Source organism: Stegodyphus dumicola, chromosome 6, assembly GCF_044657685.1.
Source record: "Stegodyphus dumicola isolate Sdum_Otavi_A_Nest chromosome 6, ASM4465768v1".
Lineage (NCBI taxonomy): Eukaryota > Metazoa > Arthropoda > Arachnida > Araneae > Eresidae > Stegodyphus > Stegodyphus dumicola.
In genome coordinates this window covers 103,553,085-103,569,952 of record NC_140773.1, presented here as the reverse complement: position 1 = coordinate 103,569,952, position 16,868 = coordinate 103,553,085, and the positions used below count along the sequence as shown (strand labels likewise).

The following is a 16,868-nucleotide window of genomic DNA, read 5'->3' as shown; positions in this document are numbered from 1 at the left end:
AACCTAATTTTCTTCTGGTATATACAGTATAATACTTTATCTTTAACAAATAATGATATGGAATATTCCTAGAAAGCTATTGTTGGCAAAATTCATGTTACCAGATGTTAGAAATTTCCTTGAAATAATGTACCTATGCATCTATTTTGCTCAATACTGAGTTTTATAATGATACGATCAATTAAATGTAAACGCATAAAAGATATAAAAATTCACGCTTGAAGTTTTTGAAGGAATATTTCAGACAATCGGATGTGGAATTCGTAAGCAAGATAATATGTCTTCTGCATTATTAAATTTGAAACATAATATGCCCTATCTTATTACAAATATTATTATTTGTAATATAAGTATTCCACTGTGTATTGTGAAACAGCTGTGTTAAATTATTTAGAATTTAAAAAAAGAGATGTTTCAACTAACGGTTAAAAAATTAAAATACCCTAAGCTCAACGTCTAAGCGGTAAAATCATTATAGACGCATTATTTCTAAATGCATATAAAATGAATTATTTCTAAATTAATTCATGTCATGTAGCCTTTACATAACGCTGCTGAAGTTTGAAAAAATCTGATGTAGACACCACATGACTTCCTTGTATGGAATATTATACTATGTGCATTTTTGCTGCATTTCATTTAAACTTATTTCAGATATAATTCACATTCAACTAATTCAGTTCTCACTTTGTGGCAAGGCAAAAATACATGAAACCTCAAAATATCTTCATTAAAAATTGAAAAACATAGAAAAACTTAAAACACCAAATACAGCTAAAACAATTAAAAAAAACAATTTTTTATAATTAAAATTAGAGTTTCTACGCAAAAACACGCAATTCAGCCAGCGGTCATGAAGACAAATTTTTCGGTGCACAAAACTCAAAGGCTACTTTTGGTCGCACTCAGCAAAAAGACACTGAAAGTGACTCAATTGAAAGTGCAGAAAAAAATTGAAGCACCATGAAGGAAGTGGTTGTTTTTGATGGAATTGAATATATGTATAGCTCATACACAGATAATAAAATGATTAAAAAATTAAGGTCATAGTACCTGTTCACGGCTCCCACTCACCCATTCAGTGTTTGTTCAAATTAGTTAGATGGTCGAACCGCCCCTGGCGGCAATGCATGCTTGGATTCGTCGAGGTAAGGCCTGGTAAAAGTTCCTAATGTCATCCTGTGACACCTTCTGTCAGGTATTCATTAGTTGTCGCTCCAGATCTGCGATATTTTGTGGTGCCCGAATCTGGTGGCCTACTATGACTCAGATATGCTCTACTGGTGAAAGGTCTGGTGACCTTGCCGGCCAAGAAAGAGTATCAAACGCAGACAGTCCAGAGATATGCCGGTGGTATGTGGCCTAGCATTATCTTGTTGAAAACTGGCCCCAGGATGATAATGCAACCGGCAGTAGGATGGTATCAACATATCGTGAAGCTGTTAAAGATGCACGGAGGATGACTATAGATGACCTGATGTCATAAAAAATAGCTCTCCACATCATCACACCAGAGGTTATGGCTTTATGCCTTTGGAAAACAAAGGCTGATTGGGACTGCTAGCCCTGTTCTCTCCAGACACGAACATGGTGGTCATCTGCTTCAAGAATGAAAGGGGATTCATTGCTGAACACTATACGATGCCAATATGATGGCAGTCATGATGATCGGCTGCGACACCACTCCAGACGACTCCGCATATGTTGTGGGGTCAAAGGCCTCTGTGAGCGTAACCCTGCCTCAGACAAGCGCCATGTGATGGTGGACGGTAACGACGGAAGGTATAGACGTGGTTGTAGTGCGTTGAATAGTCGACAATGATACCGTTCGGGCAGATCGGCCAGGCGAACAATCATCCTATCTTGCCTTGCATTTGTGCTCCTTGGCCTTCTAGAGCATTCATTTATTCGGCAATTTCCTTGTAGCAACCATAGCTGTCAACATCTTTGCACAGCAGTGTCTGTATGCTGCAGGTGGCGGTCTACTGCTCGGTATGTCCACCCAGCTTCCATGCAGCCCTACAATGCGACCACATTCAAAGTTGTCTGCAAGGTCTTCGATATCATCGTAATGGCGTTTTTGGTTGCTTCTTTATGGAATTACAATGGCAGCAACAAAAAAAGATAAATTTTCCATCTCTGTTAATGGTTTTATACTTTGTGAATTGAGCAATAGGAATGTGCGCTATGATCGCAATTCCTGTTCATTTGCCTTGAAACTTTGATCATTTACATGTTCGATGAAGATGTTTTTGCATACCAAATTCCGTCATGATTGCAAAAGTCCTTCTTGGTGCTTCTATTTTTTTTGCAAAGGAGTGTACATTTTAATAAATTCTAGGTTAGTTAAACAATTCATACATAAATTAATAAAAATAATTTAACTAAAAGAAACTTAATCACCTTTTTGTGGGCAACAGTTTTTGAAAACACTACGCCACTGATAATAGTGCTTTCTGATTTATTACCACCAGGAATCTATAATGAAAAAGAATTTGTTCAAAAAATAATACTTATGGATAAAATTTCATATCTGATTAAGAAAAAAGAAAGAAATTTATACTTTTTTAAACTGAACATATTGCCTTATGTCCATATCATCAGCATCATTCTTCACATCAGGATGAACAGAATTGACTACATGATGAATAATTGGAAGAATAATATCAGCCCAAGATAAAGAAAGCCCTTCATTGCTAAGTAGCTGATTTAATAAAGTTTCCTCGTGATTTTTATACATCAAACTAAAAAAAGAAAAAAAGAAAAGTCTTTGTGTTAAGCAATTGTTAACAAAAGTTATTCTTCAAATTAGAACTCTATTTTTCAATTATTAATTTCAACAATAAATTAAAAAATATATAAAATTGTTTTAAATAATCTCAAACACTAAATTAAAATGGTTATCTTTATAGTCAAATGTATGATGATTTTAATGTTCTCATTCCCTACAAACATTATCTGATCATTCCCACATAAAAAGAATTTCTAATCAAGGCTTCATTTTCATAGAAGACATTCAGACCTTTTTTGACACTGTATACTTAAAAAATATTTTATTCCTCATTAAATAAATATTATGAATAAACCTAATTTTATATAAAAGAATTCAAAATACAAAATTTTAATATCAATGGATTTTATACCATATATTACATTAATTTCTTTGTACTTATTGAATATATTAATTATATTATTTGTCTGCTTATGTATGTAAATAATATAATTGAGTAGAAACTTGATGATTCTTTATGGTGTATACCGTGAGTGATAGAGTTGTGTAGATAAACAAGGTGCATAACAAAGAAGGAAAAACTTTCAGACATGGCATAGACAACAATACAAGATACAATTTTTCTCCTTTATAATTAATTTCCAGGACACACATACTTGTTTACACATTACTATGTGACAAGCTTACTGCATTGCACGAGTAACAGGATGACATAATGCAGAATAGTTTTCCAGAAGATATATTTTAAGATTCCAAGAAGGGTAAGTAGCCAAACTAAAAGGATTATTGGTAAATTAAAGTTAGTAGTTTTTTTTCATGTTTTATACCTGGCTACTCCTCCCCTTCAGATAGAAAAGTTTTTTAGCAAAAAGTGTTAGAGCGTTAGCAAATGATGATAAATTTTGTATAATATATATAATATGCACTTTTTCAATGAAAAAAGAAACAATTTTCTTCAAGGACATTGCCTTTAGGTTTCACTATGTGCCATTTTTTTTAAAGGTAAAGCTTGATTTTGATAAGATGGAGGTGAATTATAATTTAATGCAGGATACTGTAAATTTGTATATCTCAGTGTGGTGTCTGAATTTCTCCAGGTTAGATTTTGAGGCAAATAAGACCTAAGGTAGAATGGTCTTGGAGTTATTATAATCTTGGATAATTAAAATATGGAGGAGGATTCTGCTTGGGAACAGTAAATCAGAGCACATTACTGGTACTTTCCAGTTGTTGAGATGAAGTTGGTAATAACTTTCATGCTACGGAAGTTCGATTTTGAAGTGAGTTTATATCTTAAACAGACAGTAACATACAATAACACCTTGTATTAAGAATTTTATTACTTAATGCAGAATCTAAGTTTGAGTTTTTGACAAAAATACTTATCTGTTGTCCATAACCAAAGTAAAATCATCAAATGTAATATTTTCTGAACTAGGTAAGTAAGTTAAAAATTCTTCTTTTAATACATTCCAATCCTCAAGTTTAGTGCACTTAGGGATATACAGTGACAAGGAATATAGATTAGGGATATACAATACAATTTAAAAACGATGAAATATTTGTCTACATAAAAATCTTTTGTTGCATTAGATACCAGACAGGCAAATTTATCTTTGTTTAGAGAGACAATTTTAGATTTCTCATGGGACATTTTTAGAATTTTTGACCTTGTCTACATTTACAGTTTTGTGAAAGAAACAATAAATTTCTTAATTTAAGCATATAAAACGATATTAAAAGCATTAAAAATAAATGATAAACTAAATACTAAAATTACTCATTTTAAAAATAACGAATTATTACACTTTAAAATTGTAATAATAATAATGCTTTCCGCTGTGTAACTTTCATTTTTGATTTCAGGGGGATGATAATTCACTAGATGATATTTAACTTTTAGACTGACAAACATAATGGTTTAAATATGGCAGAAATATAAAGCAAACAATTACGTGTGCCACACACTTTCGATTCATTGATGGGTGACCTTGATCTCATTCGAAAACACTTTTTAGTACTTTTTCAGTATTCACCTCTCATGCATTTTGGCACAAATGTGCATAATGGAAAAGTACCATGTGCGTGTGTTCATGTGTACATAATGGAAAAATTTCATGTGTGTGTGTGTCATCTATAAACTATTTCTGTAACTAGAAATTATTTGCAATTAATATATCCACCAAAATATGTGGCAGATGTACAATAAATGGTGTAATATAAATTTTGTAGGTACCTAAAGATTCTTTCTAACGTATACAGAGAATGATATAGTTGCAAAGAGTAATGAGGTGCATAATGGAGAAGAAAAAACTTCAGATGTGGCATAGATATCAAGACAAAATTTTATTCCTTGATTTAAGGACACATATTTTTGTTTACACTACTATGCAATGAGCACTCCACAATTTTATGTAACTTATCATGACTGGACAAGAGCTCACTGCATTGCAAGATTAATAAGACAATGTAATGCTGATTGGCTTTCCAGATGACACACTTTAGATTCCAGGAAGGGTAAGTAGCCAAATTAAAATGACGAATTAAAAGGAATATTTCTAAATTAAAGTTTATAGTTTTCTTTCATATTTTACATCTCACATATACATGTATGTATATAAAAGTATATTTTTATGTTCTAATTAATTTCAGTCCAAAAATTTCATATGAACCAAATAAATAAAAACAACTTGATGCAGCATAACCTTTGAAATTACGTAGCCTCTTTTGTTTGAATACACTGTAGTATGTTACAACTTGTTCAGCCACTGGGAGAAACAAACTTCTAAAGTGAAGTTATTCAATTTTTAACTCTTTGATTTGCCAAAAGATTAAGACTAAATATTATACATGGTTATCCAATGTTTCGCTAATCAACAATTCTTTAACTTTACAACATCACCTTAATGATGTCATACAAGAACTAAATTTTTTAAGTTTCCATTGTTCAGTTCTCAGCAAGTAATGTAATAATACTATTTGTGAGTGATAACAAGCACTGAGCTTTAAATGTAAGCTAATGAGCTAAGCATGAATGCTTCCTCTGAATGTAATCCCTTATTCTACTATTAAAATTACTCTCTTTTTGAGAAAGAAAGAGTAGAACAAAGTGTTTCTATACTTAATCATAAATAAAAGTTCAATCTAAAATCATAGGGGTAATAATATTAAATACATACAAGGACTGGCAATCTATTGCATGTGGAATGATTTTTAGTTATACAATGAATCAACTAAAAACACAACAATTATGAGCTTAAAAAAATTTTTTTTTGAACAGAAGGTATATAAAAGTATATTTTTATACTATTCCTAATTGTTCTATTGTAATTCCTAAATTTAAGTTTTTTAATACTATCCCTAATTTTACAATCCTTCAAATAAAATTTGTTAGGCATTGGAGATGATGATGTGATTTTTGTCAGTAAACTCTCTGTCAAATATACAGATTTATTCATATTTCAAATAAAAAATTGTAATTCGTTTTGAGAAGAAAATTACATTTACTCAATTTTCATCTTTTAAATCAACTTTTATGTGGAAACATATTTTCTCATACATAAAAGCTGCTTTGACTTCACAGAAAGGTTGGAAAGATTGTCTGCAACTAATAATAATCATAATTTTAACACAATACTATTAAATGGTCACCAATACTTTTCATAAAAAGTATATACAGAGGAATTACTTTAATTTTTCGAAAGCTACTTTTTCACCATTGTCCTCTCGCAACTGAGAATGATGCCATGTTTTGGAGGAAATAATAGACTTCTGCACTGAATTATCTAAACTGTCTTTATTCAAAACTAAAGAAAGGAAATGAAAATAGACCATAAAACACTCATTCAAAAAATTACAACACAAAGAAGTGAATACATTTAATTATTCATATATGCTTCTTGAAATTAAAAATATATAAATCATAATAAACAGTTTATGACAATAAGCAAACAAGAGTCAAAGCAAACATTAAAGTCTCATTATAAAACATTGCTCTCAATTACATAAAGCTAATTTGGATGAAGAATTTTGCCAATTTATATAACACAGAATGATGCTACTTTTTAAACCATTATACTAAACAAATTAAATAAAAAGAATGGGTTTCATACATTGATGCACCTCAAAATTTGTATGGTGTACAAAACTAATTATATTGTTTTTAATGAAATTTTATATTAATATAACTTACACCTGGTGTATACATTCCTCTTAACCTCACCTTGAATATGGCTGGTGTAGCGTAGTAAGACTATTAAAATTCTCAACAGCAGCTCTTAGCATATCAGGAGGAATGTTATGGACATGTCGAGTATTGCATCTTTCAATTCTGCTAAATTGTTTACATTATCATCATAAATAATGCTTTTGAGATAATCCCATAGCCAAAAGTTACAGGGGTTGAGGTCTGGTTACCGGAGTGACCAAGAAGTGGAGAGGTGTCGGCCTATAATCCGTTCATTTGCTAAATGTTGCCTAAATGACTGTGACACAAGTACTAATGTGCTATGGAGCCCCATTCTGCATAAAAATTGTGGTGTCTAAAATGGCACGTTGCTGCAGTTCAGGTATAACGAAACGTCCTAACACTGATGCTAAGTGAGCTGCAGTCACAGTGCATATAAGGGGTCCAGCTGTCAATTGCTCTTCAAAGAAGAATGGTCCAATTATAAACTAGCTGTCGTACCACACCAAACAGTGACTTTAGGAGAATGCAATGGAACTGAGTGAACAACATGAGTGATTTGCAAGAAAACAATTTCCAGAATAGGCAAACTTTTGCGAGTGATTTGCGATCTGGCATTTTCTGATTTCTAATTTGTGGTTTTCATGGATGGATTTCTCCATTACACCAATGGCACACTCGACTTTTATCACCTTTCTTAAATGGTAGTTTTGTTTTGGTCAATGTTTCTTAAGGTTACAACATGTTAAACTTGTATAACAAAAGGTCACGTTAGATTCCGACCCTTATTCCGTTTAAAAATTAAAATTAACAGCACTATTTCCTCTCTGGTGGTGAGTTTTTAATATTTTTTTACAGAGGTCCAGTAGTTTTCCTTTTATGATCATTTCAAAGTAGAACTTTAATTATAACCACCCTGTATAATATCAAGTAGGTAACATTTCTCATGCCATAAATGCATTATTTCATAGTGTAAAAAATCCTCATTTCATAAAATTAATATAGATGCCTCGGTCTAAAAGTGAATTCTGGATACGAGCCTCAGTCCAAAAGTGATTTGAATGGTAAATTATTAAATAATCTATAAGAAAAATAGATAGAAAAATACAGTAATATTTTAGTTAATCAAACAATAAATATAACATTAGACAGTTGATTTAAGATCTACAGTCAACCAATAATCTGCATATGTACTTGCACAATAAATGAAACCATACATTTAGTGGAAACTACTGATACATCATTAACTTTACATACAACCAAAAATTTACTTATCCTTACTTTTGATGCCATGAAAAAAGTTAAAAACCAATATAAATATAAAATTCACAGTTTTACAATATATATCATGCATATATATGAGGATAGCAAAAATGAGAAAAGAATTAGAAAACAGTTCTAAGCTTATATCTTATGGTTGTTCAGCATATATGCTTAATATATTGTCTAATGATTTAAAAACATCAAATACTACTCGGCATGTTATTCATGTAATAAAATATTTTTGAAACCACTAGCTTGTTTACATGTAATTATACAAAAAATATAGCTACAAGAGTTGTTTACAATTTGTTCATTAGTATACAGGAGTTTGTGAGTTTAAATGATCTGTGATTTCGAGACTTACTAATGGCAAGCTACCAAGTTATTTTATTGTTTTTTATGCTATTAATAAAATGTACAATTTGCATTTTCTCTGTTATATTAATTTATGGATTAAGATATCTATTACACTTCCTAACATCATTTAATTACAAGTTTAGTTACTCTAAAAATCTTCAATGCAAGCAACGCAAACTTATGATTAAAAAAAAAAAAAAATTCTGGTTTAAATCCAAAAAAATCCAATTTATATATATATAAATTGTTTATTTTAATATTTTTTTACACCGTGTTTAATTCAGTCCACAAAAGATGATCCGATAAATAAAGAAATGCAGCCGTTGTTTCTGCACAGCATAACACACTAAAGACAGCAAAATTAAGAAATATTAATTTTCCTATTTTAATAACATGCATGGAATTTTGAAGCACTGATCATAACACTTCTCTTAAATTTTTGAGACCCTTATTATGCTATAGAAAGAAGGGAGAGAGCTGAAATAATAGTTAACTACTCGGAGATGGCTGATAGTGAAATTATCAATCTTTGGGTCATAAAAATGTCTCAAAAATAGGTGTATGAGTTTAGAGTGACCATGCAGATGTACTGGACAATAATATTGCATAAGCTTGAATTTTGTTGTATTTCAGTTGTGCTATGGACTACTGTCATTTCACTTGCAAAATTTATGAAACTTTCGACAATATTTTCTATCCTATCTGCCATCCAGAACCACAGGCACTAAATCAGCACATTGGTGGTTGGGGGGGGTCGAATACATATATAAAACATGGTTAAGATTTAATGATGGGGGGAATGAGCTAACAAAAGATATTTATAACCTTTAATCAATGTTCCATCAAATGTATCTTGTATATAATCATCAAATACTTTAAAACGAATAGCATCTTCTTGGCCAGGACCATTTGAATCTGAAAATAATAATTACATTATAAAAACATTAATATAATATACTCTTGCAAAACATAAAACTCCCATGCATATTATAAATAAGAGAAAAAAATAAAAACAAAACAGAAAAAATCTATTTACTAGGCACTTAATGGTAAAATAATTGATGGATTATTTGCCAAAAGAGAGATGTTTTCACTGCAGACATTTTTACAGTAAATATAAATATTTACAATAAATATAAGCTAACTTATATTGTATAAGCAAACTCTATGCAGTAAAATCCTTTCAAACTATTAACATGAAAAGCTTATAATCTCCACTTCCTCCCAAACACTACACAATTAAAGGTAACATCAAAATTATAACATTTATATACTTTAAATTATAACACCTTTCAAAAAACAGCCAAAATGTCTTGATTAAATTTTCAAGTAACAAACACAATGTCATTAAACACTGGATATCTCCTGAAAAGTAGGTATATGATAGTATTTAGGATAATCTGGATGGAAACTTACCACTATTATAAGTACCGTGAGTCTACAAAAATCCACAAGCAGTTGGTTAAATGTTAACTAATACAGCTATAAATAAATGATGGGAGGTGAGCGAGTCTTAACGTAGCACATTTACCAATTTGATCATTCCATCTATGAGATTTCTGGAAATACCATGTGCAAAAGTAAGTGATATGAGGGTGAAATGGAAATGCAATGGAGTTAAACCTTATGCCTGATCATATTAACAGTGGCTACAGACTTCTGAATGGTAACTGAAATTGATGTCCATACACACAGCATTTAATAACAAACTTAACATACCATTTACTGGCACTTGGATTCAAGCGGTCAGTTGCACAACAAAAGGCAACAATAATTAAACTGAATGCTTGCTGCCAATTACAGTGGAGAAAAACATAATATTATGGACTGTAGAAAAAATTGAAGAGCAACATGTGGAGTGAGAGATCATATCATATGTTATAATGTTTTGATAGACATGTATAGACCTAAAAAGCCAAATGAGTATTACCTGCCAGAATGTACTGCTTTCATTGTCACATTTGGCATGCATGGAATTATAGCATAGGCTTGCTTCCCACACCCATTTAAATGGCCCTTATTCTTACTGGCATTATTTTCATCACCATAACATTTTTTTACACATTCATAAAACAGGAAACTTAAGTGTGCCAAGGAAATGAGAATAAATGAAATCAACTGGATGGTTCAGAGCCCTGATATGAACCCAATCAAACAAATTTGGGATGAAAAAGAATGCTAGTTGAAAGTCAGATGAAAGTACTTAAAATTGTCACAGAACTGTTTACTATGCTGCAGAACGAATGGAAGAAAATATTTGCAGACATTTAATGAAACTTAGCAAAATGTCTTCCTTGAAGGGCTGGTAGATCTACATCACATTCACAGTACAGCACTACCAGTTAAGCATTCCTATGGATGGCCAGTCATTAATGGTAACATATTAATGATATGACTCAATTCAAATTGCTAGAGATGAACAGCAGTTATCTCAGTCTTTTAACACACAATAATTCTAGCAAGATAAAAAATCTGAGATTCAATTTTTGGGATACATAGCACTTTTTCTTCATATTATTCTATTTTTTATTCACTTTGCATCAGAAATAAAACATTTTCAAATGAATACTACAAAGAGTATTGTGACAGGGAAAAAAAAACTGAGCTTGGGGACCATGCTGTCTATATCAACAATTGCAATATCATGATCCAGATAAAACTGCATCATGGAAATATATCACAAAGCCCCCCCCCCCCCCAAGAGAAGGAGTCACTTAAGTAGCCTACAACTGTTTGCTAGAGGAAGATACCACGTACATTTCATGTAAAAGAAACGAAGGAGGAATGAAGAAATTTCATGCAAAAAGAAATTTATAAGTAAAGAACGTTATTATCATTGGAGAAAACAGATACTTATATCCATCAGCATTAAATAATAATAACAACAACAACAACAACAAAAAAAAAAAAAAAAAAAAAAAAAAAAAAAAAAAAAAAAAAACTTTTATATTTATGAAAATAAACAACAAACAGAGTCAAATAGCACTCATTATTTAACACATGAGAATGTACATTTGATAATATAGTATATACTGTAAGCAATGTTACATTTTAGCTAATCAAATATGAAATAATAAATTTGTACATGAAATACTGAACAACATATATAATGAATAAGGGGCAACCAGCAAAAATATATTAGCCAGAAATAAAAAAAATAATATCACATATGTTATATGAATTTAATCTAAAAGTATACATTGCATACTCTACACTTTCATTTCTAACATTATTTCTGCTGCACAAATCAATAAATAACTTTCTCTTACTAAAAATGTTACAAAACGTATAATTAAACCCATTAATTGATTTCATAACTACTCTAAGGAATATAAATTTTGTGAAATAAAAAATTCCTCTTCCTCTTAAAAATAGCTAAATTATTTCAAATTAAAAAAAGAATTAAGTGGATACTCTCTTTGCTATAAGAAGTGAAAATACAAAAATTAAAAATAATTTCAGGATATAACCAGTTTCTTAATTTAAAAACAAAGTAATAAAACACTCATGCATATTTATTCAAAGTCTTAAATATTAACAGGGCCGCACCAGTTAGTTGGGTTAGGTTTCCTGAATCTTGTGACGATGGCGTGCTGTCCATATCATGCTGTGCTTTAAACACACTTACTCTCGACTCTTTCACATCAAGATCTAAATAAAACATTGAGCTGGAAGAAGAGAGTCTAGACCAAGTTCCACTAAATCTTGGAGTACCTGGGGATATAGGTATCCCAGGAGTATCTTTGTTATTATCTGGAGACAATTCAGAAGACAAAATTATTACTTCCATGTTTTAAAATTACACTGCAAAAGTCAGTAAACAGGTATATAATGGAAATGCATATGCAAAGCAAAATTCACTTTAAATGTAAGTGCATATTATCTTGCCATGAACCAGTGGTTTATAATTAATAATTACTTGTGATTTTATTTAAACCTGTATCAAACTTTTTAAATCATCCCCACCATGCATATATCCACTATTTAAAAATGTAACAAAGTTATCAATGATAGTTCAGTTACAAAGCATCCTTATGGTAAATTACAAACATGACACTTGATAAAAAAGTGTTTTTATAAACCCAATTTTAAAATTTATTAATTGAATTTGAGCTCTTAAAAATGCAATTTTAATTCTAAGAAAGATTGAAAAATATTTAAATGTTTAAAAAATACAATGCAATACACGTATTTAAAAAAAAATGTCCCCACAGTTCATTATAGTAAAACACATTGGTTTGAGTAGCTATGCTAATTTTAAAAGAGCAGTCCCTCTCACATATTAAATAAACTAAAAATTATTCTATATGTTAATTATTGATATCAAGCAATATTAAACTTCATGATTCAATCACATAAATCATTGAAGTAATTAATTATAAATACAAATACTGTATCTTTCATATTTCTTGTAAAAAGTTCAAGCTAGATTAGAAGCGTATTAAATATAAGATTTCTGTATATCATAATGATGGTGGCTTTGCTAAGATAATTGCAATTTTGTTTAATTTATTTTTATGGAAAGATATTTAAGGTATACAAATAAGTATATTATTGATATTTACAAACAGCAATGAAACTGTTGTTCAAACTGCATAATCTCATTAAGTACTAAGAGGGGTGCAAATATTCCTGGTGCACTGATAAGAACTATCTCAGAACTTTTTGGAAAAATAATACAGATGTCATGGCTTTCAAAAATAATTTATTGTCATTCAATACTATATATATATATATATATATATATATATATAGTATTGTAAAGTAAATATATATATATATATATTTACTTTATTCTGCTGGAAGGGGAAAAACTGTCCCATCTGTGTTAAGCTATTTATATAAACTTGAGTAAGTAAAAGTAAGGAAAGATGCTCATAATGAATGCCATCAACATATTTAAAGCAAAACAACTACTGAGCTATAAATTTATATTCAATACAAAATACAGTTTATCATTCAATACATTGGTTGCTACTACAGTGGGTTAAACTAGGACTCTGAATCTAAACGAAGATAAATAATAAATGCAAGACACAAATATATCATAATATTTAGAAAATAATAAATATAATTTTTTTAATGTAATGGTTTAATGGTTTGGAGAATAAACTACAAGAATTCTGGCTGGTAAGTAAGTTAATTGCAAACCATAATAAATGTGCAAATGATGATAATGACTCGCTTAAAATACTTATTACATTTTCATTAGCACATAACTAAAAAAGAAAATATTATTCATAACCAAGACATCCAACATAAACCATGTCACTAAAAATCTTTTCAACATTACTGACAGAAAAAAATTAAAAGATAAGTGAGGGAACCCACTATGAAAAATAAGTGTGCCTGTAAACTTTAAGTTGGAAATATACCCATGTTTCTGCTAATACACAGGATCTCTGTATAAGGAATATGAGTCAGAAAGGCATAAACACTATGAAGATTCATATCATTAAATATACTACTCGAAAGAACTTTCATCTTGCCACTATTTTAAATGCTCCCATACCACACAGACACTTTACACACACAAACATCCATGCCTTTGCAAAGAGTTTTGTACCCAGGCCTATGAGTATGGCAACCAGTGTTGCTAGTCACTATACTGATCTGGGTGTCATGGTCATTATGACGATTAGTTGGTCAGCAGCAATTGGATACCTTCAGCCTTAAGTATTTCATAAAATGCCCTCTCAGCATTACAAGCAATTTCTTGGCAGGGGAAGTGCTAATCCTTTAGAAAATAATGGCCATCCAAGGGCGTTTTTTGCACAGATTTCAATATGCCTTTACTGGTGAAAAAAACATTCTTGCAGCAGTCAGGCAATTAATATCTGATTTCACAGTAGTTAAAAATTTCTGTTTATTGAAGGTTGCATAAATATGTTCTGAAATGATGACTAATTTTTTTTTTGCATAGAAAAGCATTCATAATAGTGATATTTATATCCCAATATAGCTCAAAAGCCAGGACGCAAGTTCTTTGCCCTGCAAAGTTAAGATTCAGTTTAAATATTCAAGTACTCCCCTCCCCCCAACTTTTTCCAGCATATGATTTAGAAACATTTGATTTACCTGCTTAATTTTTCTTCATTAAGAATGATTGTTTTAGACCTAATTCCTCGCATACACATTTGAAGACTATTCATTCAAACTTCCTACCTGCTACAAACACGCAACCTTCCTGTATGAAATCTCTGTATACAGTGAAAAGTCTTTAATCCGGATGTCCATAATCCGGAATAATCTATAATGCGGACCTCAAAGCTACAAACTTTCTGTGCATGCGTAAATGCATAATGTATTTATGCACGTGCATAATACCTTTATGCATGCGCATATGCGTTTAAAGTATAATGGGCGGTATAAGCTAAGCTAAAATTATCTCAGTTAATGTTGCAGATTGCATTGTTCCTTAATCTTCGAATTGGGTCCGGCTTCTTATTTTTTGCAGACTGTTAGAGCAATTTTATAAAAGAAAGCTTGAACTTTCGATTATGCCAAAAAGAATTTCCGATTCTGGAGCTGCCAAAGGATCTACAAAGCGAGAGCATGTTTCGATGTCCATCAAATGAAATGTGGAATTGCTGCAAAAAATGGATAAAGGCATATGTTTTGTTTCTCTAACCATTCCGAAATCTGTTTATCAATTTTACGCTGCTCTGCGGGATGGGGGGACGTTGAGGCGCACAATGAACTGGAAGTTGATCTGTCAGCACAATCCTTATCTTCAGGGCAGATGTTTTTATTTTATTCGGCTTACAATTCCTTACTATATGTAGTATATAATCTCAATGTACTTCGTCTTTGATATAATTTAAATCAAATTCCTCGTCATTATAAATATCACGAATACATATCAAATAGTTTTCTGGTTGCAATTTTCTAATTTCGACTATGCGTAATGTATGCTTTACGCATGCGTGCGTTGAAAGAAATGTTTAATAAAGTAAACAAATAAATATTAAGCTTTTTTTTTTTTAATTTTTATACCCTTTAGATCATAATTGCTCTTTATTTCATAAATTACGGTTTCATATTTTTAATTTTATAATTTCTGCATGCCATCTTACCAGATTTAAATTGATGATCTATAATCCAGAAAAACCGATAATCCGGAATCGCTGAAGTCCCGACAAGTCCGGATTAAAGACTTATAACACTCTGGCTATCAAAAATCAACTAAGGGTCCAAGAAACTTTCAAGTATAATATATCCAAGAAGGAGGATGTTTAACGTAGTTAAAGATATGGAAGTTCAATGAATGTTATATACACTCATGTCCATAAATTAAGGATAATTCGGAGTCATGCGGAAATCAAACTCTAAAATAAATATATCACCTGTAAAATCACTACACACATCTTCAAGAATCATATGCAAATTTCAGGAAGTAACCAGATTACACCGATGGCATGTCACAATGACAAGAGTGTAAGAGAGTGATATATAAGGAATACAGACAAAGAAGTAAAATTGTTCGCAGGCGCTTTGTAAGCATTTCAGTGCAATAACCGAACACTTATGACACAAAGGACGCATTTGGATGATTTTTTACGTGGTAGAATTATCGGCCGTCTGGAATGTGGGCGTACCCAACTGGAAGTATCAGACGAACTTGGAATTGCCTAGAGTGTCATCTCCAGGCTTTGGCAACGATTCCAAGATGATGGTAATGTGAGTAGACGTTACAGCATAGGTCGCCCCAGAGTTACAACGCCGAATGACGACTGGTATTTGGCAGTTACTGCCAAAAGAAACAGGCGGAGCACAGCCTCAGACCTGTCTCGTCAGCTCTCTTCAGCCACTGGTATGAAAATTTCAAGGAAGACCGTGTACAGATGCTTAGGGCAGATTGGTCTATATGCTCGTAGACCTGTCAGATGCGTTCCACTTACTGCAACTCACTTTCGCCTGCAGTTAGCCTGGAGTAGAGAGCATGCATTTGTGGACACCGCAACAGTGGGCTTGTGTGATGTTTTCTGATGAGTACAGGTTTAGCTTGCAGTCTGATTCTCGCCGGACTTTCGTATGGAGAGCTCCAAGTACCCGTTACCACCAAGAAAACATCATTGAATGACACTGTTACGGTGGTACAGGAGTGCTCGTTTGGGGTGGAATTATTCTGAGTTCCAGAACTGACCTGCATGTTCAAATTGGAACCATGACAAGACAAATCTATCGGGACATCATTCTGGAACAACATGTACGTTTCTTTCGGGGTGCCATGGGTGCACTTTGTGTTTATGGATGACAACGCCTGTCCTCACCGTGCAAACATCGTAAGCGAATGCCTTCAATCGGAGGATATTACCCGTATGGACTGGC

The 16,868-nt window shown here is 31.7% G+C and overlaps 1 protein-coding gene across 5 annotated transcripts in view; it reads right to left on the bottom strand.

The window, feature by feature from the left end:
* Positions 1–16,868, bottom strand: part of fab1 (1-phosphatidylinositol 3-phosphate 5-kinase fab1) — a 150,432-nt gene that overhangs the window by 69,498 nt on the left and 64,066 nt on the right. For 4 of the 5 annotated variants that reach the window (XM_035371031.2, XM_085818746.1, XM_085818748.1 and 1 more), the window contains 5 exons: positions 12,087–12,290; positions 9,363–9,452; positions 6,420–6,537; positions 2,564–2,744; positions 2,404–2,478 (listed from right to left, as the gene is read on the bottom strand). In XM_035371031.2, the coding sequence (XP_035226922.2) occupies positions 2,404–2,478; positions 2,564–2,744; positions 6,420–6,537; positions 9,363–9,452; positions 12,087–12,290 (668 nt within the window). The remainder of the gene's footprint in view (positions 1–2,403; positions 2,479–2,563; positions 2,745–6,419; positions 6,538–9,362; positions 9,453–12,086; positions 12,291–16,868) is intronic. The other variant, XM_035371032.2, reaches the window with a different exon arrangement.